General features: G+C 63.3%; 1 protein-coding gene across 1 annotated transcript in view; it reads right to left on the reverse strand.

The window, feature by feature from the left end:
• The window catches only part of LOC141978753 (uncharacterized), a gene marked incomplete at its 5' end in the record, with an annotated part of 32,716 nt that extends 10,281 nt beyond the window's left edge, over positions 1 to 22,435 (reverse strand). The window contains 3 exons of the mRNA XM_074941071.1: positions 16,719 to 17,183; positions 17,394 to 17,490; positions 21,186 to 22,435. Of these exons, the coding sequence (XP_074797172.1) occupies positions 16,719 to 17,183; positions 17,394 to 17,490; positions 21,186 to 22,435 (1,812 nt within the window). The remainder of the gene's footprint in view (positions 1 to 16,718; positions 17,184 to 17,393; positions 17,491 to 21,185) is intronic.
• Between the last annotated feature and the right edge of the window lie 413 nt (positions 22,436 to 22,848).

Genomic DNA, 22,848 nt, shown 5'->3' on the forward strand with positions numbered 1-22,848 from the left:
TCAGGACTGGAGGAAGAGGCAGGGGTGGAGCCAGAGTGAGAACCAGGAATCAAAGCAGAGGGTCAGGGCCAGGGGGGGTCCGATACCAAATGCCAGAATCAGGGGTCAAGCCAGAGATGGAGTCCAAAGTCGGAGATGGGGGGTCAGAGCCAAGATTGCTAGCTGATGCTCGGGAGCCAGGCAAGGAATGGGAGCAGGGAGGGCGCCAGGAGCAGAGCAGGAGTGTGGAGTGGGGTTGGATACAGGCTGCAGAAGGTGTGCAAGAGCAAGGTTTGATAATGGCAATGATGATGCACTTGCAGCAACAGGATGCCTGTATCATAGCTCAGACAGCCCACCCAGATCACTGCCCGGCCTAAGTACCACGCGCAAGCCAATCAGGCAGCTGCAGACTTGGGTGTGCTGATAGCACTTCCCATTGGGCCTGACCTTCCAGCATTAGTGAGATGCTGCTTCATCTACCTCCCCTGGTGGTGAGGAGGAACTGCTGGAGTCCGCCACAGCTGTTACTTTAAAGTCAACATTGTTAATTATTCAGTGCTCAGTCAAACATAAAAAACACCCAGGATAATCTGCTGTTAGCAGTGTTTTCTGTGGGCAGAGTTTCTTGTATGGACTGAGCTTGGATGTGTACCACGCTATATTTTTTCCACTGCGATTTCTATATGCAGTCGATACTGCTCTCAATCTCTTTCCCTTTCACTCCATTCTTTTTTTCTCTCTCTGGATGAAAGAAAATGTAGATTCTGTTATCTTTATAGCAGCCCAGTGCCTTCTTAAAAGGGCAAAGATGCAGCATATCCGATGCCAATCAACACCATGGAGAATATTCACTAAGACACTCTGACGAAATTACATATTTAAAATAACCAGAATTAAAACTTACCACTGCAAACTGATATGCTTTTGTCGCAGGCAGTGGAGTTACACTAGCTTTAGTCAAAGAGCAGTTACGACAAAATTAAGAGAAGATACTGCATTTAGGGATGACCCTCATGCCCTACCCCACCTGCGTCCATGACCCACACACAATCAGTAGACATTAATAGGAACAATACTGCAATAAAATATAAAAAGAGTCACCGACCTGCGGTAGGTGGAGGACCAGTGGGATACCATGGGGGAATTGTATTAGGGCATGGATAAGGTGTGGAGTCTGAGACGGTTACAATAGAGATGGTGGGGGGGGTCATCGTGTCAGTGGAGGTGGTGGTGGGGACAGTGGAGGTGGTGATGAGGGTCGTGGTGTCAGTGGAGGTGGTGGGGACAGTGGAGGTGGTGGTGAGGGTCGTCGTGTCAGTGGAGGTGGTGGGGACAGTGGAGGTGGTGGTGAGGGTCGTCGTGTCAGTGGAGGTGGTGGGGATAGTGGAGGTGGTGGTGAGGGTCGTCGTGTCAGTGGAGGTGGTGGGGACAGTGGAGGTGGTGGTGAGGGTCGTCGTGTCAGTGGAGGTGGTGGTGGGGACAGTGGAGGTGGTGGTGAGAGTCGTGGTGTCAGTGGAGGTGGTGGGGACAGTGGAGGTGGTGGTGAGGGTCGTCGTGTCAGTGGAGGTGGTGGGGACAGTGGAGGTGGTGGTGAGGGTCGTCGTGTCAGTGGAGGTGGTGGGGACAGTGGAGGTGGTGGTGAGGGTCGTCGTGTCAGTGGAGGTGGTGGGGACAGTGGCGGTGGTGGTGAGGGTCGTCGTGTCTGTGGAGGTGGTGGGGACAGTGGAGGAGGTGGTGAGGGTCGTCGTGTCAGTGGAGGTGGTGGGGACAGTGGAGGTGGTGGTGAGGGTCGTCGTGTCAGTGGAGGTGGTGGGGACAGTGGAGGAGGTGGTGAGGGTCGTCGTGTCAGTGGAGGTGGTGGGGACAGTGGAGGTGGTGGTGAGGGTCGTGGTGTCAGTGGAGGTGGTGGTGGGGACAGTGGAGGTGGTGGTGAGGGTCGTCGTGTCAGTGGAGGTGGTGGGGACAGTGGAGGTGGTGGTGAGGGTCGTCGTGTCAGTGGAGGTGGTGGTGGGGACAGTGGAGGTGGTGGTGAGGGTCGTCGTGTCAGTGGAGGTGGTGGTGGGGACAGTGGAGGTGGTGGTGAGGGTCGTGGTGTCAGTGGAGGTGGTGGGGACAGTGGAGGTGGTGGTGAGGGTCGTGGTGTCAGTGGAGGTGGTGGGGACAGTGGAGGTGGTGGTGAGGGTCGTCGTGTCAGTGGAGGTGGTGGGGACAGTGGCGGTGGTGGTGAGGGTCGTTGTGTCAGTGGAGGTGGTGGGGACAGTGGAGGAGGTGGTGAGGGTCGTCGTGTCAGTGGAGGTGGTGGGGACAGTGGAGGTGGTGGTGAGGATCGTCGTGTCAGTGGAGGTGGTGGGGACAGTGGAGGAGGTGGTGAGGGTCGTCGTGTCAGTGGAGGTGGTGGGGACAGTGGAGGTGGTGGTGAGGGTCGTCGTGTCAGTGGAGGTGGTGGTGGGGACAGTGGAGGTGGTGGTGAGGGTCGTGGTGTCAGTGGAGGTGGTGGGGACAGTGGAGGTGGAGGTGAGGGTCGTCGTGTCAGTGGAGGTGGTGGGGACAGTGGAAGTGGTGGTGAGGGTCGTCGTGTCAGTGGAGGTGGTGGGGACAGTGGAAGTGGTGGTGAGGGTCGTCCTGTCAGTGGAGGTGGTGGGGACAGTGGCGGTCGTGGTGAGGGTCGTCGTGTCAGTGGAGGTGGTGGGGACAGTGGAGGTGGTGGTGAGGGTCGTGGTGTCAGTGGAGGTGGTGGGGACAGTGGAGGTGGTGGTGAGGGTCGTCGTGTCCGTGGAGGTGGTGGTGGGGACAGTGGAGGTGGTGGTGAGGGTTGTTGTTACAGTGGAGGTGGTGGGGACAGTGGAAGTGGTGGTGAGGGTCGTCGTGTCAGTGGAGGTGGTGGGGACAGTGGAGGTGGTGGTGAGGGTCGTGGTGTCAGTGGAGGTGGTGGGGACAGTGGAGGTGGTGGTGAGGGTCGTGGTGTCAGTGGAGGTGGTGGGGACAGTGGAGGTGGTGGTGAGGGTCGTGGTGTCAGTGGAGGTGGTGGGGACAGTGGAGGTGGTGGTGAGGGTCGTGGTGTCAGTGGAGGTGGTGGGGACAGTGGAGGTGGTGGTGAGGGTCGTCGTGTCAGTGGAGGTGGTGGGGACAGTGGAGGTGGTGGTGAGGGTCGTGGTGTCAGTGGAGGTGGTGGGGACAGTGGAGGTGGTGGAGAGGGTCGTCGTGTCAATGGAGGTGGTGGGGACAGTGGAGGTGGTGGTGAGGGTCGTCGTGTCAGTGGAGGTGGTGGGGACAGTGGAGGAGGTGGTGAGGGTCGTCGTGTCAGTGGAGGTGGTGGGGACAGTGGAGGTGGTGGTGCGGGTTGTCGTGTCAGTGGAGGTGGTGGGGACAGTGGAGGTGGTGGTGAGGGTCGTCGTGTCAGTGGAGGTGGTGGGGACAGTGGAGGTGGTGGTGAGGGTCGTGGTGTCAGTGGAGGTGGTGGGGACAGTGGAGGTGGTGGTGAGGGTCGTCGTGTCAGTGGAGGTGGTGGGGACAGTGGAGGTGGTGGTGAGGGTCGTGGTGTCAGTGGAGGTGGTGGGGACAGTGGAGGTGGTGGTGAGGGTCGTGGTGTCAGTGGAGGTGGTGGGGACAGTGGAGGTGGTGGTGAGCGTCGTCGTGTCAGTGGAGGTGGTGGGGACAGTGGAGGTGGTGGTGAGGGTCGTGGTGTCAGTGGAAGTGGTGGGGACAGTGGAGGTGGTGGTGAGGGTCGTGGTGTCAGTGGAGGTGGTGGGGACAGTGGAGGTGGTGGTGAGGGTCGTGGTGTCAGTGGAGGTGGTGGGGACAGTGGAGGTGGTGGTGAGGGTCGTCGTGTCAGTGGAGGTGGTGGGGACAGTGGAGGTGGTGGTGAGGGTCGTCGTGTCAGTGGAGGTGGTGGTGGGGACAGTGGAGGTGGTGGTGAGGGTCGTGGTGTCAGTGGAGGTGGTGGGGAAAGTGGAGGTGGTGGTGAGGGTCGTCGTGTCAGTGGAGGTGGTGGGGACAGTGGAGGTGGTGGTGAGGGTCGTCGTGTCAGTGGAGGTGGTGGTGGGGACAGTGGAGGTGGTGGTGAGGGTCGTCGTGTCTGTGGAGGTGGTGGGGACAGTGGAGGTGGTGGTGAGGGTCGTCGTGTCAGTGGAGGTGGTGGTGGGGACAGTGGCGGTGGTGGTGAGGGTCGTCGTGTCAGTGGAGGTGGTGGGGACAGTGGAGGTGGTGGTGAGGGTCGTCGTGTCAGTGGAGGTGGTGGGGACAGTGGAGGTGGTGGTGAGGGTCGTCGTGTCAGTGGAGGTGGTGGGGACAGTGGAGGTGGTGGTGAGGGTCGTCGTGTCAGTGGAGGTGGTGGGGACAGTGGAGGTGGTGGTGAGGGTCGTCGTATCACTGGAGGTGGTGGGGACAGTGGAGGTGGTGGTGAGGGTCGTGGTGTCAGTGGAGGTGGTGGGGACAGTGGAGGTGGTGGTGAGGGGCGTCGTGTCAGTGGAGGTGGTGGGGACAGTGGAGGTGGTGGTGAGGGTCGTCGTGTCAGTGGAGGTGGTGGGGACAGTGGAGGTGGTGGTGAGGGTCGTGGTGTCAGTGGAGGTGGTGGGGACAGTGGAGGTGGTGGTGAGGGTCGTCGTGTCAGTGGAGGTGGTGGGGACAGTGGAGGTGGTGGTGAGGGTCGTCGTATCACTGGAGGTGGTGGGGACAGTGGAGGTGGTGGTGAGGGTCGTGGTGTCAGTGGAGGTGGTGGGGACAGTGGAGGTGGTGGTGAGGGTCGTGGTGTCAGTGGAGGTGGTGGGGACAGTGGAGGTGGTGGTGAGGGTCGTCGTGTCAGTGGAGGTGGTGGGGACAGTGGAGGTGGTGGTGAGGGTCGTCGTGTCAGTGGAGGTGGTGGGGACAGTGGAGGTGGTGGTGAGGGTCGTCGTGTCAGTGGAGGTGGTGGGGACAGTGGAGGTGGTGGTGAGGGTCGTCGTGTCAGTGGAGGTGGTGGGGACAGTGGAGGAGGTGGTGAGGGTCGTCGTGTCAGTGGAGGTGGTGGGGACAGTGGAGGTGGTGGGGACAGTGGAGGTGGTGGTGAGGGTCGTCGTGTCAGTGGAGGTGGTGGGGACAGTGGAGGTGGTGGTGAGCGTCGTCGTGTCAGTGGAGGTGGTGGGGACAGTGGAGGTGGTGGTGAGGGTCGTGGTGTCAGTGGAAGTGGTGGGGACAGTGGAGGTGGTGGTGAGGGTCGTGGTGTCAGTGGAGGTGGTGGGGACAGTGGAGGTGGTGGTGAGGGTCGTCGTGTCAGTGGAGGTGGTGGGGACAGTGGAGGTGGTGGTGAGGGTCGTGGTGTCAGTGGAGGTGGTGGGGACAGTGGAGGTGGTGGTGAGGGTCGTCGTGTCAGTGGAGGTGGTGGTGGGGACAGTGGAGGTGGTGGTGAGGGTCGTGGTGTCAGTGGAGGTGGTGGGGAAAGTGGAGGTGGTGGTGAGGGTCGTCGTGTCAGTGGAGGTGGTGGGGACAGTGGAGGTGGTGGTGAGGGTCGTCGTGTCAGTGGAGGTGGTGGTGGGGACAGTGGAGGTGGTGGTGAGGGTCGTCGTGTCTGTGGAGGTGGTGGGGACAGTGGAGGTGGTGGTGAGGGTCGTCGTGTCAGTGGAGGTGGTGGTGGGGACAGTGGCGGTGGTGGTGAGGGTCGTCGTGTCAGTGGAGGTGGTGGGGACAGTGGAGGTGGTGGTGAGGGTCGTCGTGTCAGTGGAGGTGGTGGGGACAGTGGAGGTGGTGGTGAGGGTCGTGGTGTCAGTGGAGGTGGTGGGGACAGTGGAGGTGGTGGTGAGGGTCGTGGTGTCAGTGGAGGTGGTGGGGACAGTGGAGGTGGTGGTGAGGGTCGTCGTGTCAGTGGAGGTGGTGGGGACAGTGGAGGTGGTGGTGAGGGTCGTCGTATCACTGGAGGTGGTGGGGACAGTGGAGGTGGTGGTGAGGGTCGTGGTGTCAGTGGAGGTGGTGGGGACAGTGGAGGTGGTGGTGAGGGGCGTCGTGTCAGTGGAGGTGGTGGGGACAGTGGAGGTGGTGGTGAGGGTCGTCGTGTCAGTGGAGGTGGTGGTGGGGACAGTGGAGGTGATGGTGAGGGTTGTCATGTCAGTGGAGGTGGTGGGGACAGTGGAGGTGGTGGTGAGGGGCGTCGTGTCAGTGGAGGTGGTGGGGACAGTGGAGGTGGTGGTGAGGGTCGTCGTGTCAGTGGAGGTGGTGGTGGGGACAGTGGAGGTGGTGGTGAGGGTCGTCGTGTCAGTGGAGGTGGTGGTGGGGACAGTGGAGGTGGTGGTGAGGGTCGTGGTGTCAGTGGAGGTGGTGGGGACAGTGGAGGTGGTGGTGAGGGTCGTGGTGTCAGTGGAGGTGGTGGGGACAGTGGAGGTGGTGGTGAGGGTCGTCGTGTCAGTGGAGGTGGTGGGGACAGTGGCGGTGGTGGTGAGGGTCGTTGTGTCAGTGGAGGTGGTGGGGACAGTGGAGGAGGTGGTGAGGGTCGTCGTGTCAGTGGAGGTGGTGGGGACAGTGGAGGTGGTGGTGAGGATCGTCGTGTCAGTGGAGGTGGTGGGGACAGTGGAGGAGGTGGTGAGGGTCGTCGTGTCAGTGGAGGTGGTGGGGACAGTGGAGGTGGTGGTGAGGGTCGTCGTGTCAGTGGAGGTGGTGGTGGGGACAGTGGAGGTGGTGGTGAGGGTCGTGGTGTCAGTGGAGGTGGTGGGGACAGTGGAGGTGGAGGTGAGGGTCGTCGTGTCAGTGGAGGTGGTGGGGACAGTGGAAGTGGTGGTGAGGGTCGTCGTGTCAGTGGAGGTGGTGGGGACAGTGGAAGTGGTGGTGAGGGTCGTCCTGTCAGTGGAGGTGGTGGGGACAGTGGCGGTCGTGGTGAGGGTCGTCGTGTCAGTGGAGGTGGTGGGGACAGTGGAGGTGGTGGTGAGGGTCGTGGTGTCAGTGGAGGTGGTGGGGACAGTGGAGGTGGTGGTGAGGGTCGTCGTGTCCGTGGAGGTGGTGGTGGGGACAGTGGAGGTGGTGGTGAGGGTTGTTGTTACAGTGGAGGTGGTGGGGACAGTGGAAGTGGTGGTGAGGGTCGTCGTGTCAGTGGAGGTGGTGGGGACAGTGGAGGTGGTGGTGAGGGTCGTGGTGTCAGTGGAGGTGGTGGGGACAGTGGAGGTGGTGGTGAGGGTCGTGGTGTCAGTGGAGGTGGTGGGGACAGTGGAGGTGGTGGTGAGGGTCGTGGTGTCAGTGGAGGTGGTGGGGACAGTGGAGGTGGTGGTGAGGGTCGTGGTGTCAGTGGAGGTGGTGGGGACAGTGGAGGTGGTGGTGAGGGTCGTCGTGTCAGTGGAGGTGGTGGGGACAGTGGAGGTGGTGGTGAGGGTCGTGGTGTCAGTGGAGGGGACAGTGGAGGTGGTGGAGAGGGTCGTCGTGTCAATGGAGGTGGTGGGGACAGTGGAGGTGGTGGTGAGGGTCGTCGTGTCAGTGGAGGTGGTGGGGACAGTGGAGGAGGTGGTGAGGGTCGTCGTGTCAGTGGAGGTGGTGGGGACAGTGGAGGTGGTGGTGCGGGTTGTCGTGTCAGTGGAGGTGGTGGGGACAGTGGAGGTGGTGGTGAGGGTCGTCGTGTCAGTGGAGGTGGTGGGGACAGTGGAGGTGGTGGTGAGGGTCGTGGTGTCAGTGGAGGTGGTGGGGACAGTGGAGGTGGTGGTGAGGGTCGTCGTGTCAGTGGAGGTGGTGGGGACAGTGGAGGTGGTGGTGAGGGTCGTGGTGTCAGTGGAGGTGGTGGGGACAGTGGAGGTGGTGGTGAGGGTCGTGGTGTCAGTGGAGGTGGTGGGGACAGTGGAGGTGGTGGTGAGCGTCGTCGTGTCAGTGGAGGTGGTGGGGACAGTGGAGGTGGTGGTGAGGGTCGTGGTGTCAGTGGAAGTGGTGGGGACAGTGGAGGTGGTGGTGAGGGTCGTGGTGTCAGTGGAGGTGGTGGGGACAGTGGAGGTGGTGGTGAGGGTCGTGGTGTCAGTGGAGGTGGTGGGGACAGTGGAGGTGGTGGTGAGGGTCGTCGTGTCAGTGGAGGTGGTGGGGACAGTGGAGGTGGTGGTGAGGGTCGTCGTGTCAGTGGAGGTGGTGGTGGGGACAGTGGAGGTGGTGGTGAGGGTCGTGGTGTCAGTGGAGGTGGTGGGGAAAGTGGAGGTGGTGGTGAGGGTCGTCGTGTCAGTGGAGGTGGTGGGGACAGTGGAGGTGGTGGTGAGGGTCGTCGTGTCAGTGGAGGTGGTGGTGGGGACAGTGGAGGTGGTGGTGAGGGTCGTCGTGTCTGTGGAGGTGGTGGGGACAGTGGAGGTGGTGGTGAGGGTCGTCGTGTCAGTGGAGGTGGTGGTGGGGACAGTGGCGGTGGTGGTGAGGGTCGTCGTGTCAGTGGAGGTGGTGGGGACAGTGGAGGTGGTGGTGAGGGTCGTCGTGTCAGTGGAGGTGGTGGGGACAGTGGAGGTGGTGGTGAGGGTCGTCGTGTCAGTGGAGGTGGTGGGGACAGTGGAGGTGGTGGTGAGGGTCGTCGTGTCAGTGGAGGTGGTGGGGACAGTGGAGGTGGTGGTGAGGGTCGTCGTATCACTGGAGGTGGTGGGGACAGTGGAGGTGGTGGTGAGGGTCGTGGTGTCAGTGGAGGTGGTGGGGACAGTGGAGGTGGTGGTGAGGGGCGTCGTGTCAGTGGAGGTGGTGGGGACAGTGGAGGTGGTGGTGAGGGTCGTCGTGTCAGTGGAGGTGGTGGGGACAGTGGAGGTGGTGGTGAGGGTCGTGGTGTCAGTGGAGGTGGTGGGGACAGTGGAGGTGGTGGTGAGGGTCGTCGTGTCAGTGGAGGTGGTGGGGACAGTGGAGGTGGTGGTGAGGGTCGTCGTATCACTGGAGGTGGTGGGGACAGTGGAGGTGGTGGTGAGGGTCGTGGTGTCAGTGGAGGTGGTGGGGACAGTGGAGGTGGTGGTGAGGGTCGTGGTGTCAGTGGAGGTGGTGGGGACAGTGGAGGTGGTGGTGAGGGTCGTCGTGTCAGTGGAGGTGGTGGGGACAGTGGAGGTGGTGGTGAGGGTCGTCGTGTCAGTGGAGGTGGTGGGGACAGTGGAGGTGGTGGTGAGGGTCGTCGTGTCAGTGGAGGTGGTGGGGACAGTGGAGGTGGTGGTGAGGGTCGTCGTGTCAGTGGAGGTGGTGGGGACAGTGGAGGAGGTGGTGAGGGTCGTCGTGTCAGTGGAGGTGGTGGGGACAGTGGAGGTGGTGGGGACAGTGGAGGTGGTGGTGAGGGTCGTCGTGTCAGTGGAGGTGGTGGGGACAGTGGAGGTGGTGGTGAGCGTCGTCGTGTCAGTGGAGGTGGTGGGGACAGTGGAGGTGGTGGTGAGGGTCGTGGTGTCAGTGGAAGTGGTGGGGACAGTGGAGGTGGTGGTGAGGGTCGTGGTGTCAGTGGAGGTGGTGGGGACAGTGGAGGTGGTGGTGAGGGTCGTCGTGTCAGTGGAGGTGGTGGGGACAGTGGAGGTGGTGGTGAGGGTCGTGGTGTCAGTGGAGGTGGTGGGGACAGTGGAGGTGGTGGTGAGGGTCGTCGTGTCAGTGGAGGTGGTGGTGGGGACAGTGGAGGTGGTGGTGAGGGTCGTGGTGTCAGTGGAGGTGGTGGGGAAAGTGGAGGTGGTGGTGAGGGTCGTCGTGTCAGTGGAGGTGGTGGGGACAGTGGAGGTGGTGGTGAGGGTCGTCGTGTCAGTGGAGGTGGTGGTGGGGACAGTGGAGGTGGTGGTGAGGGTCGTCGTGTCTGTGGAGGTGGTGGGGACAGTGGAGGTGGTGGTGAGGGTCGTCGTGTCAGTGGAGGTGGTGGTGGGGACAGTGGCGGTGGTGGTGAGGGTCGTCGTGTCAGTGGAGGTGGTGGGGACAGTGGAGGTGGTGGTGAGGGTCGTCGTGTCAGTGGAGGTGGTGGGGACAGTGGAGGTGGTGGTGAGGGTCGTGGTGTCAGTGGAGGTGGTGGGGACAGTGGAGGTGGTGGTGAGGGTCGTGGTGTCAGTGGAGGTGGTGGGGACAGTGGAGGTGGTGGTGAGGGTCGTCGTGTCAGTGGAGGTGGTGGGGACAGTGGAGGTGGTGGTGAGGGTCGTCGTATCACTGGAGGTGGTGGGGACAGTGGAGGTGGTGGTGAGGGTCGTGGTGTCAGTGGAGGTGGTGGGGACAGTGGAGGTGGTGGTGAGGGGCGTCGTGTCAGTGGAGGTGGTGGGGACAGTGGAGGTGGTGGTGAGGGTCGTCGTGTCAGTGGAGGTGGTGGTGGGGACAGTGGAGGTGATGGTGAGGGTTGTCATGTCAGTGGAGGTGGTGGGGACAGTGGAGGTGGTGGTGAGGGGCGTCGTGTCAGTGGAGGTGGTGGGGACAGTGGAGGTGGTGGTGAGGGTCGTCGTGTCAGTGGAGGTGGTGGTGGGGACAGTGGAGGTGGTGGTGAGGGTCGTCGTGTCAGTGGAGGTGGTGGTGGGGACAGTGGAGGTGGTGGTGAGGGTCGTGGTGTCAGTGGAGGTGGTGGGGACAGTGGAGGTGGTGGTGAGGGTCGTGGTGTCAGTGGAGGTGGTGGGGACAGTGGAGGTGGTGGTGAGGGTCGTCGTGTCAGTGGAGGTGGTGGGGACAGTGGCGGTGGTGGTGAGGGTCGTTGTGTCAGTGGAGGTGGTGGGGACAGTGGAGGAGGTGGTGAGGGTCGTCGTGTCAGTGGAGGTGGTGGGGACAGTGGAGGTGGTGGTGAGGATCGTCGTGTCAGTGGAGGTGGTGGGGACAGTGGAGGAGGTGGTGAGGGTCGTCGTGTCAGTGGAGGTGGTGGGGACAGTGGAGGTGGTGGTGAGGGTCGTCGTGTCAGTGGAGGTGGTGGTGGGGACAGTGGAGGTGGTGGTGAGGGTCGTGGTGTCAGTGGAGGTGGTGGGGACAGTGGAGGTGGAGGTGAGGGTCGTCGTGTCAGTGGAGGTGGTGGGGACAGTGGAAGTGGTGGTGAGGGTCGTCGTGTCAGTGGAGGTGGTGGGGACAGTGGAAGTGGTGGTGAGGGTCGTCCTGTCAGTGGAGGTGGTGGGGACAGTGGCGGTCGTGGTGAGGGTCGTCGTGTCAGTGGAGGTGGTGGGGACAGTGGAGGTGGTGGTGAGGGTCGTGGTGTCAGTGGAGGTGGTGGGGACAGTGGAGGTGGTGGTGAGGGTCGTCGTGTCCGTGGAGGTGGTGGTGGGGACAGTGGAGGTGGTGGTGAGGGTTGTTGTTACAGTGGAGGTGGTGGGGACAGTGGAAGTGGTGGTGAGGGTCGTCGTGTCAGTGGAGGTGGTGGGGACAGTGGAGGTGGTGGTGAGGGTCGTGGTGTCAGTGGAGGTGGTGGGGACAGTGGAGGTGGTGGTGAGGGTCGTGGTGTCAGTGGAGGTGGTGGGGACAGTGGAGGTGGTGGTGAGGGTCGTGGTGTCAGTGGAGGTGGTGGGGACAGTGGAGGTGGTGGTGAGGGTCGTGGTGTCAGTGGAGGTGGTGGGGACAGTGGAGGTGGTGGTGAGGGTCGTCGTGTCAGTGGAGGTGGTGGGGACAGTGGAGGTGGTGGTGAGGGTCGTGGTGTCAGTGGAGGTGGTGGGGACAGTGGAGGTGGTGGAGAGGGTCGTCGTGTCAATGGAGGTGGTGGGGACAGTGGAGGTGGTGGTGAGGGTCGTCGTGTCAGTGGAGGTGGTGGGGACAGTGGAGGAGGTGGTGAGGGTCGTCGTGTCAGTGGAGGTGGTGGGGACAGTGGAGGTGGTGGTGCGGGTTGTCGTGTCAGTGGAGGTGGTGGGGACAGTGGAGGTGGTGGTGAGGGTCGTCGTGTCAGTGGAGGTGGTGGGGACAGTGGAGGTGGTGGTGAGGGTCGTGGTGTCAGTGGAGGTGGTGGGGACAGTGGAGGTGGTGGTGAGGGTCGTCGTGTCAGTGGAGGTGGTGGGGACAGTGGAGGTGGTGGTGAGGGTCGTGGTGTCAGTGGAGGTGGTGGGGACAGTGGAGGTGGTGGTGAGGGTCGTGGTGTCAGTGGAGGTGGTGGGGACAGTGGAGGTGGTGGTGAGCGTCGTCGTGTCAGTGGAGGTGGTGGGGACAGTGGAGGTGGTGGTGAGGGTCGTGGTGTCAGTGGAAGTGGTGGGGACAGTGGAGGTGGTGGTGAGGGTCGTGGTGTCAGTGGAGGTGGTGGGGACAGTGGAGGTGGTGGTGAGGGTCGTGGTGTCAGTGGAGGTGGTGGGGACAGTGGAGGTGGTGGTGAGGGTCGTCGTGTCAGTGGAGGTGGTGGGGACAGTGGAGGTGGTGGTGAGGGTCGTCGTGTCAGTGGAGGTGGTGGTGGGGACAGTGGAGGTGGTGGTGAGGGTCGTGGTGTCAGTGGAGGTGGTGGGGACAGTGGAGGTGGTGGTGAGGGTCGTGGTGTCAGTGGAGGTGGTGGGGACAGTGGAGGTGGTGGTGAGGGTCGTCGTGTCAGTGGAGGTGGTGGGGACAGTGGCGGTGGTGGTGAGGGTCGTTGTGTCAGTGGAGGTGGTGGGGACAGTGGAGGAGGTGGTGAGGGTCGTCGTGTCAGTGGAGGTGGTGGGGACAGTGGAGGTGGTGGTGAGGATCGTCGTGTCAGTGGAGGTGGTGGGGACAGTGGAGGAGGTGGTGAGGGTCGTCGTGTCAGTGGAGGTGGTGGGGACAGTGGAGGTGGTGGTGAGGGTCGTCGTGTCAGTGGAGGTGGTGGTGGGGACAGTGGAGGTGGTGGTGAGGGTCGTGGTGTCAGTGGAGGTGGTGGGGACAGTGGAGGTGGAGGTGAGGGTCGTCGTGTCAGTGGAGGTGGTGGGGACAGTGGAAGTGGTGGTGAGGGTCGTCGTGTCAGTGGAGGTGGTGGGGACAGTGGAAGTGGTGGTGAGGGTCGTCCTGTCAGTGGAGGTGGTGGGGACAGTGGCGGTCGTGGTGAGGGTCGTCGTGTCAGTGGAGGTGGTGGGGACAGTGGAGGTGGTGGTGAGGGTCGTGGTGTCAGTGGAGGTGGTGGGGACAGTGGAGGTGGTGGTGAGGGTCGTCGTGTCCGTGGAGGTGGTGGTGGGGACAGTGGAGGTGGTGGTGAGGGTTGTTGTTACAGTGGAGGTGGTGGGGACAGTGGAAGTGGTGGTGAGGGTCGTCGTGTCAGTGGAGGTGGTGGGGACAGTGGAGGTGGTGGTGAGGGTCGTGGTGTCAGTGGAGGTGGTGGGGACAGTGGAGGTGGTGGTGAGGGTCGTGGTGTCAGTGGAGGTGGTGGGGACAGTGGAGGTGGTGGTGAGGGTCGTGGTGTCAGTGGAGGTGGTGGGGACAGTGGAGGTGGTGGTGAGGGTCGTGGTGTCAGTGGAGGTGGTGGGGACAGTGGAGGTGGTGGTGAGGGTCGTCGTGTCAGTGGAGGTGGTGGGGACAGTGGAGGTGGTGGTGAGGGTCGTGGTGTCAGTGGAGGTGGTGGGGACAGTGGAGGTGGTGGAGAGGGTCGTCGTGTCAATGGAGGTGGTGGGGACAGTGGAGGTGGTGGTGAGGGTCGTCGTGTCAGTGGAGGTGGTGGGGACAGTGGAGGAGGTGGTGAGGGTCGTCGTGTCAGTGGAGGTGGTGGGGACAGTGGAGGTGGTGGTGCGGGTTGTCGTGTCAGTGGAGGTGGTGGGGACAGTGGAGGTGGTGGTGAGGGTCGTCGTGTCAGTGGAGGTGGTGGGGACAGTGGAGGTGGTGGTGAGGGTCGTGGTGTCAGTGGAGGTGGTGGGGACAGTGGAGGTGGTGGTGAGGGTCGTCGTGTCAGTGGAGGTGGTGGGGACAGTGGAGGTGGTGGTGAGGGTCGTGGTGTCAGTGGAGGTGGTGGGGACAGTGGAGGTGGTGGTGAGGGTCGTGGTGTCAGTGGAGGTGGTGGGGACAGTGGAGGTGGTGGTGAGCGTCGTCGTGTCAGTGGAGGTGGTGGGGACAGTGGAGGTGGTGGTGAGGGTCGTGGTGTCAGTGGAAGTGGTGGGGACAGTGGAGGTGGTGGTGAGGGTCGTGGTGTCAGTGGAGGTGGTGGGGACAGTGGAGGTGGTGGTGAGGGTCGTGGTGTCAGTGGAGGTGGTGGGGACAGTGGAGGTGGTGGTGAGGGTCGTCGTGTCAGTGGAGGTGGTGGGGACAGTGGAGGTGGTGGTGAGGGTCGTCGTGTCAGTGGAGGTGGTGGTGGGGACAGTGGAGGTGGTGGTGAGGGTCGTGGTGTCAGTGGAGGTGGTGGGGAAAGTGGAGGTGGTGGTGAGGGTCGTCGTGTCAGTGGAGGTGGTGGGGACAGTGGAGGTGGTGGTGAGGGTCGTCGTGTCAGTGGAGGTGGTGGTGGGGACAGTGGAGGTGGTGGTGAGGGTCGTCGTGTCTGTGGAGGTGGTGGGGACAGTGGAGGTGGTGGTGAGGGTCGTCGTGTCAGTGGAGGTGGTGGTGGGGACAGTGGCGGTGGTGGTGAGGGTCGTCGTGTCAGTGGAGGTGGTGGGGACAGTGGAGGTGGTGGTGAGGGTCGTCGTGTCAGTGGAGGTGGTGGGGACAGTGGAGGTGGTGGTGAGGGTCGTCGTGTCAGTGGAGGTGGTGGGGACAGTGGAGGTGGTGGTGAGGGTCGTCGTGTCAGTGGAGGTGGTGGGGACAGTGGAGGTGGTGGTGAGGGTCGTCGTATCACTGGAGGTGGTGGGGACAGTGGAGGTGGTGGTGAGGGTCGTGGTGTCAGTGGAGGTGGTGGGGACAGTGGAGGTGGTGGTGAGGGGCGTCGTGTCAGTGGAGGTGGTGGGGACAGTGGAGGTGGTGGTGAGGGTCGTCGTGTCAGTGGAGGTGGTGGGGACAGTGGAGGTGGTGGTGAGGGTCGTGGTGTCAGTGGAGGTGGTGGGGACAGTGGAGGTGGTGGTGAGGGTCGTCGTGTCAGTGGAGGTGGTGGGGACAGTGGAGGTGGTGGTGAGGGTCGTCGTATCACTGGAGGTGGTGGGGACAGTGGAGGTGGTGGTGAGGGTCGTGGTGTCAGTGGAGGTGGTGGGGACAGTGGAGGTGGTGGTGAGGGTCGTGGTGTCAGTGGAGGTGGTGGGGACAGTGGAGGTGGTGGTGAGGGTCGTCGTGTCAGTGGAGGTGGTGGGGACAGTGGAGGTGGTGGTGAGGGTCGTCGTGTCAGTGGAGGTGGTGGGGACAGTGGAGGTGGTGGTGAGGGTCGTCGTGTCAGTGGAGGTGGTGGGGACAGTGGAGGTGGTGGTGAGGGTCGTCGTGTCAGTGGAGGTGGTGGGGACAGTGGAGGAGGTGGTGAGGGTCGTCGTGTCAGTGGAGGTGGTGGGGACAGTGGAGGTGGTGGGGACAGTGGAGGTGGTGGTGAGGGTCGTCGTGTCAGTGGAGGTGGTGGGGACAGTGGAGGTGGTGGTGAGCGTCGTCGTGTCAGTGGAGGTGGTGGGGACAGTGGAGGTGGTGGTGAGGGTCGTGGTGTCAGTGGAAGTGGTGGGGACAGTGGAGGTGGTGGTGAGGGTCGTGGTGTCAGTGGAGGTGGTGGGGACAGTGGAGGTGGTGGTGAGGGTCGTCGTGTCAGTGGAGGTGGTGGGGACAGTGGAGGTGGTGGTGAGGGTCGTGGTGTCAGTGGAGGTGGTGGGGACAGTGGAGGTGGTGGTGAGGGTCGTCGTGTCAGTGGAGGTGGTGGTGGGGACAGTGGAGGTGGTGGTGAGGGTCGTGGTGTCAGTGGAGGTGGTGGGGAAAGTGGAGGTGGTGGTGAGGGTCGTCGTGTCAGTGGAGGTGGTGGGGACAGTGGAGGTGGTGGTGAGGGTCGTCGTGTCAGTGGAGGTGGTGGTGGGGACAGTGGAGGTGGTGGTGAGGGTCGTCGTGTCTGTGGAGGTGGTGGGGACAGTGGAGGTGGTGGTGAGGGTCGTCGTGTCAGTGGAGGTGGTGGTGGGGACAGTGGCGGTGGTGGTGAGGGTCGTCGTGTCAGTGGAGGTGGTGGGGACAGTGGAGGTGGTGGTGAGGGTCGTCGTGTCAGTGGAGGTGGTGGGGACAGTGGAGGTGGTGGTGAGGGTCGTGGTGTCAGTGGAGGTGGTGGGGACAGTGGAGGTGGTGGTGAGGGTCGTGGTGTCAGTGGAGGTGGTGGGGACAGTGGAGGTGGTGGTGAGGGTCGTCGTGTCAGTGGAGGTGGTGGGGACAGTGGAGGTGGTGGTGAGGGTCGTCGTATCACTGGAGGTGGTGGGGACAGTGGAGGTGGTGGTGAGGGTCGTGGTGTCAGTGGAGGTGGTGGGGACAGTGGAGGTGGTGGTGAGGGGCGTCGTGTCAGTGGAGGTGGTGGGGACAGTGGAGGTGGTGGTGAGGGTCGTCGTGTCAGTGGAGGTGGTGGTGGGGACAGTGGAGGTGATGGTGAGGGTTGTCATGTCAGTGGAGGTGGTGGGGACAGTGGAGGTGGTGGTGAGGGGCGTCGTGTCAGTGGAGGTGGTGGGGACAGTGGAGGTGGTGGTGAGGGTCGTCGTGTCAGTGGAGGTGGTGGTGGGGACAGTGGAGGTGGTGGTGAGGGTTGTCATGTCAGTGGAGGTGGTGGTGGGGACAGTGGAGGTGGTGGTGAGGGTCGTGGTGTCAGTGGAGGTGGTGGGGACAGTGGAGGTGGTGGTGAGGGTCGTCGTGTCAGTGGAGGTGGTGGGGACAGTGGAGGTGGTGGTGAGGGTCGTCGTATCACTGGAGGTGGTGGGGACAGTGGAGGTGGTGGTGAGGGTCGTGGTGTCAGTGGAGGTTGTGGGGATAGTGGAGGTGGTGGTGAGGGTCGTCGTGTCAGTGGAGGTGGTGGGGACAGTGGAGGTGGTGGTGAGGGTCGTGGTGTCAGTGGAGGTGGTGGGGACAGTGGAGGTGGTGGTGAGGGTCGTCGTGTCTGTGGAGGTGGTGGGGACAGTGGAGGTAGTGGTGAGGGTCGTCGTGTCAGTGGAGGTGGTGGGGACAGTGGAAGTGGTGGTGAGGGTCGTGGTGTCAGTGGAGGTGGTGGGGACAGTGGAAGTGGTGGTGAGGGTCGTCGTGTCAGTGGAGGTGGTGGGGACAGTGGAGGAGGTGGTGAGGGTCGTCGTGTCAGTGGAGGTGGTGGGGACAGTGGAGGTGGTGGTGAGGGTCGTGGTGTCAGTGGAGGTGGTGGGGACAGTGGAGGTGGTGGTGAGGGTCGTGGTGTCAGTGGAGGTGGTGGGGACAGTGGAGGTGGTGGTGAGGGTCGTCGTGTCAGTGGAGGTGGTGGGGAGAGTGGAGGTGGTGGTGAGGGTTGTCATTACAGTGGAGGTGGTGGGGACAGTGGAAGTGGTGGTGAGGGTCGTCGTGTCAGTGGAGGTGGTGGGGACAGTGGAAGTGGTGGTGAGGGTCGTGGTGTCAGTGGAGGTGGTGGGGACAGTGGAGGTGGTGGTGACGGTCGTGGTGTCAGTGGAGGTGGTGGGGACAGTGGAGGTGGTGGTGAGGGTCGTCGTGTCAGTGGAGGTGGTGGGGACAGTGGAGGTGGTGGTGAGGGTCGTCGTGTCAGTGGAGGTGGTGGGGACAGTGGAGGTGGTGGTGAGGGTCGTCGTGTCAGTGGAGGTGGTGGGGACAGTGGAGGTGGTGGTGAGGGTCGTCGTGTCAGTGGAGGTGGTGGGGACAGTGGAGGTGGTGGTGAGCGTCGTCGTGTCAGTGGAGGTGGTGGGGACAGTGGAGGTGGTGGTGAGGGTCGTCGTGTCAGTGGAGGTGGTGGGGACAGTGGAGGTGGTGGTGAGCGTCGTGGTGTCAGTGGAGGTGGTAGTGGGGACAGTGGAGGTGGTGGTGAGGGTCGTGGTGTCAGTGGAGGTGGTGGGGACAGTGGAGGTGGTGGTGAGGGTCGTGGTGTCAGTGGAGGTGGTGGGGACAGTGGAGGTGGTGGTGAGGGTCGTCGTATCTCTGGAGGTGGTGGGGACAGTGGAGGTGGTGCTGTGGGTCGTCGTGTCAGTGGAGGTGGTGGTGGGGAAGGTGGAGGTGGTGGTGATGGTTGTTGTTACAGTGGAGGTGGTGGGGACAGTGGAGGTGGTGGTGAGGGTCGTCGTCGTGTCAGTGGAGGTGGTGGGGACAGTGGAGGTGGTGGTGAGGGTCGTGGTGTCAGTGGAGGTGGTGGGGACAGTGGAGGTGGTGGTGAGGGTCGTCATGTCAGTGGAGGTGGTGGGGACAGTGGAGGAGGTGGTGAGGGTCGTCGTGTCAGTGGAGGTGGTGGGGACAGTGGAGGTGGTGGTGAGGGTCGTCGTGTCTGTGGAGGTGGTGGGGACAGTGGAGGTAGTGGTGAGGGTCGTCGTGTCAGTGGAGGTGGTGGGGACAGTGGAAGTGGTGGTGAGGGTCGTGGTGTCAGTGGAGGTGGTGGGGACAGTGGAAGTGGTGGTGAGGGTCGTCGTGTCAGTGGAGGTGGTGGGGACAGTGGAGGAGGTGGTGAGGGTCGTCGTGTCAGTGGAGGTGGTGGGGACAGTGGAGGTGGTGGTGAGGGTCGTGGTGTCAGTGGAGGTGGTGGGGACAGTGGAGGTGGTGGTGAGGGTCGTGGTGTCAGTGGAGGTGGTGGGGACAGTGGAGGTCGTGGTGAGGGTCGTCGTGTCAGTGGAGGTGGTGGGGAGAGTGGAGGTGGTGGTGAGGGTTGTCATTACAGTGGAGGTGGTGGGGACAGTGGAAGTGGTGGTGAGGGTCGTCGTGTCAGTGGAGGTGGTGGGGACAGTGGAAGTGGTGGTGAGGGTCGTGGTGTCAGTGGAGGTGGTGGGGACAGTGGAGGTGGTGGTGAGGGTCGTGGTGTCAGTGGAGGTGGTGGGGACAGTGGAGGTGGTGGTGAGGGTCGTCGTGTCAGTGGAGGTGGTGGGGACAGTGGAGGTGGTGGTGAGGGTCGTCGTGTCAGTGGAGGTGGTGGGGACAGTGGAGGTGGTGGTGAGGGTCGTCGTGTCAGTGGAGGTGGTGGGGACAGTGGAGGTGGTGGTGAGGGTCGTCGTGTCAGTGGAGGTGGTGGGGACAGTGGAGGTGGTGGTGAGGGTCGTCGTGTCAGTGGAGGTGGTGGGGACAGTGGAGGTGGTGGTGAGCGTCGTCGTGTCAGTGGAGGTGGTGGGGACAGTGGAGGTGGTGGTGAGGGTCGTCGTGTCAGTGGAGGTGGTGGGGACAGTGGAGGTGGTGGTGAGCGTCGTGGTGTCAGTGGAGGTGGTAGTGGGGACAGTGGAGGTGGTGGTGAGGGTCGTGGTGTCAGTGGAGGTGGTGGGGACAGTGGAGGTGGTGGTGAGGGTCGTGGTGTCAGTGGAGGTGGTGGGGACAGTGGAGGTGGTGGTGAGGGTCGTCGTATCTCTGGAGGTGGTGGGGACAGTGGAGGTGGTGCTGTGGGTCGTCGTGTCAGTGGAGGTGGTGGTGGGGAAGGTGGAGGTGGTGGTGATGGTTGTTGTTACAGTGGAGGTGGTGGGGACAGTGGAGGTGGTGGTGAGGGTCGTCGTCGTGTCAGTGGAGGTGGTGGGGACAGTGGAGGTGGTGGTGAGGGTCGTGGTGTCAGTGGAGGTGGTGGGGACAGTGGAGGTGGTGGTGAGGGTCGTCATGTCAGTGGAGGTGGTGGGGACAGTGGAGGAGGTGGTGAGGGTCGTCGTGTCAGTGGAGGTGGTGGGGACAGTGGAGGTGGTGGTGAGGGTCGTGGTGTCAGTGGAGGTGGTGGGGACAGTGGAGGTGGTGGTGAGGGTCGTGGTGTCAGTGGAGGTGGTGGGGACAGTGGAGGTGGTGGTGAGGGTCGTCGTGTCAGTGGAGGTGGTGGGGACAGTGGAGGTGGTGGTGAGGGTCGTCGTGTCAGTGGAGGTGGTGGGGACAGTGGAGGTGGTGGTGAGGGTCGTGGTGTCAGTGGAGGTGGTGGGGACAGTGGAGGTGGTGGTGAGGGTCGTGGTGTCAGTGGAGGTGGTGGGGACAGTGGAGGTGGTGGTGAGGGTCGTCGTGTCAGTGGAGGTGGTGGGGACAGTGGAGGTGGTGGTGAGGGTCGTGGTGTCAGTGGAGGTGGTGGGGACAGTGGAGGTGGTGGAGAGGGTCGTCGTGTCAATGGAGGTGGTGGGGACAGTGGAGGTGGTGGTGAGGGTCGTCGTGTCAGTGGAGGTGGTGGGGACAGTGGAGGAGGTGGTGAGGGTCGTCGTGTCAGTGGAGGTGGTGGGGACAGTGGAGGTGGTGGTGAGGGTCGTCGTGTCAGTGGAGGTGGTGGGGACAGTGGAGGTGGTGGTGAGGGTCGTCGTGTCAGTGGAGGTGGTGGTGGGGACAGTGGAGGTGGTGGTGAGGGTCGTGGTGTCAGTGGAGGTGGTGGGGAAAGTGGAGGTGGTGGTGAGGGTCGTCGTGTCAGTGGAAGTGGTGGGGACAGTGGAGGTGGTGGTGAGGGTCGTGGTGTCAGTGGAGGTGGTGGGGACAGTGGATTTGGTGGTGAGGGTCGTCGTGTCTGTGGAGGTGGTGGGGACAGTGGAGGTAGTGGTGAGGGTCGTCGTGTCAGTGGAGGTGGTGGGGACAGTGGAAGTGGTGGTGAGGGTCGTCGTGTCAGTGGAGGTGGTGGGGACAGTGGAAGTGGTGGTGAGGGTCGTCGTGTCAGTGGAGGTGGTGGGGACAGTGGAGGAGGTGGTGAGGGTCGTCGTGTCAGTGGAGGTGGTGGGGACAGTGGAGGTGGTGGTGAGGGTCGTCGTGTCAGTGGAGGTGGTGGGGACAGTGGAGGTGGTGGTGAGGGTCGTGGTGTCAGTGGAGGTGGTGGGGACAGTGGAGGTGGTGGTGAGGGTCGTCGTGTCAGTGGAGGTGGTGGGGAGAGTGGAGGTGGTGGTGAGGGTTGTCATTACAGTGGAGGTGGTGGGGACAGTGGAAGTGGTGGTGAGGGTCGTCGTGTCAGTGGAGGTGGTGGGGACAGTGGAAGTGGTGGTGAGGGTCGTCGTGTCAGTGGAGGTGGTGGGGACAGTGGAGGTAGTGGTGAGGGTCGTGGTGTCAGTGGAGGTGGTGGGGACAGTGGAGGTGGTGGTGAGGGTCGTGGTGTCAGTGGAGGTGGTGGGGACAGTGGAGGTGGTGGTGAGGGTCGTCGTGTCAGTGGAGGTGGTGGGGATAGTGGAGGTGGTGGTGAGGGTCGTGGTGTCAGTGGAGGTGGTGGGGACAGTGGAGGTGGTGGTGACGGTCGTCGTGTCAGTGGAGGTGGTGGGGACAGTGGAGGAGGTGGTGGGGGTCGTCGTGTCAGTGGAGGTGGTGGGGACAGTGGAGGTGGTGGTGAGGGTCGTGGTTTCAGTGGAGGTTGTGGGGACAGTGGAGGTGGTGGTGAGGGTCGTGGTGTCAGTGGAGGTGGTGGGGACAGTGGAGGTGGTGGTGAGGGTCGTCGTGTCAGTGGAGGTGGTGGGGACAGTGGAGGTGGTGGTGAGGGTCGTCGTGTCAGTGGAGGTGGTGGGGACAGTGGAGGAGGTGGTGAGGGTCGTCGTGTCAGTGGAGGTGGTGGGGACAGTGGAGGTGGTGGGGACAGTGGAGGTGGTGGTGAGGGTTGTCGTGTCAGTGGAGGTGGTGGGGATAGTGGAGGTGGTGGTGAGGGTCGTCGTGTCAGTGGAGGTGGTGGGGACAGTGGAGGTGGTGGTGAGGGTCGTCGTGTCAGTGGAGGTGGTGGTGGGGACAGTGGAGGTGGTGGTGAGGGTCGTCGTGTCAGTGAAGGTGGTGGGGACAGTGGAGGTGGTGAGGGTCGTCGTGTCAGTGGAGGTGGTGGGGACAGTGGAGGTGGTGGTGAGGGTCGTCGTGTCAGTGGAGGTGGTGGTGGGGACAGTGGAGGTGGTGGTGAGGGTCGTCGTGTCAGTGGAGGTGGTGGGGACAGTGGAGGTGGTGGTGAGGGTCGTGGTGTCAGTGGAGGTGGTGGGGACAGTGGAGGTGGTGGTGAGGGTCGTGGTGTCAGTGGAGGTGGTGGGGACAGTGGAGGTGGTGGTGAGGGTCGTCGTGTCAGTGGAGGTGGTGGGGACAGTGGCGGTGGTGGTGAGGGTCGTCGTGTCAGTGGAGGTGGTGGGGACAGTGGAGGTGGTGGTGAGGGTCGTGGTGTCAGTGGAGGTGGTGGGGACAGTGGAGGTGGTGGTGAGGGTCGTGGTGTCAGTGGAGGTGGTGGGGACAGTGGAGGTGGTGGTGAGGGTCGTCGTGTCAGTGGAGGTGGTGGGGACAGTGGAGGTGGTGGTGAGGGTCGTGGTGTCAGTGGAGGTGGTGGGGACAGTGGAGGTGGTGGTGAGGGTCGTGGTGTCAGTGGAGGTTGTGGGGACAGTGGAGGTGGTGGTGAGGGTCGTGGTGTCAGTGGAGGTGGTGGGGACAGTGGAGGTGGTGGTGAGGGTCGTCGTGTCAGTTGAGGTGGTGGGGACAGTGGAGGTGGTGGTGAGGGTCGTCGTGTCAGTGGAGGTGGTGGGGACAGTGGAGGTGGTGGTGAGGGTCGTCGTGTCAATGGAGGTGGTGGGGACAGTGGAGGTGGTGGTGAGGGTCGTCGTGTCAGTGGAGGTGGTGGTGGGGACAGTGGAGGTGGTGGTGAGGGTCGTGGTGTCAGTGGAGGTGGTGGGGACAGTGGAGGTGGTGGTAAGGGTCGTCGTGTCAGTGGAGGTGGTGGGGACAGTGGAGGTGGTGGTGAGGGTCGTCGTGTCAGTGGAGGTGGTGGGGACAGTGGAGGTGGTGGTGAGGGTCGTGGTGTCAGTGGAGGTGGTGGGGACAGTGGAGGTGGTGGTGAGGGTTGTCGTGTCAGTGGAGGTGGTGGGGACAGTGGAAGTGGTGGTGAGGGTCGTGGTGTCAGTGGAGGTGGTGGGGACAGTGGAGGTGGTGGTGAGGGTCGTCGTGTCAGTGGAGGTGGTGGGGACAGTGGAGGTGGTGGTGAGGGTCGTGGTGTCAGTGGAGGTGGTGGGGACAGTGGAGGTGGTGGTGAGGGTCGTCGTATCACTGGAGGTGGTGGGGACAGTGGAGGTGGTGGTGAGGGTCGTCGTGTCAGTGGAGGTGGTAGGGACAGTGGAGGTCGTTTTTACGGTAGTTGTGTCAGTTGAGGTGGTGGTGGTGGTGGTG

This window comes from Natator depressus, chromosome 28 (genome assembly GCF_965152275.1).
Source record: "Natator depressus isolate rNatDep1 chromosome 28, rNatDep2.hap1, whole genome shotgun sequence".
Classification (NCBI taxonomy): Eukaryota; Metazoa; Chordata; order Testudines; family Cheloniidae; genus Natator; species Natator depressus.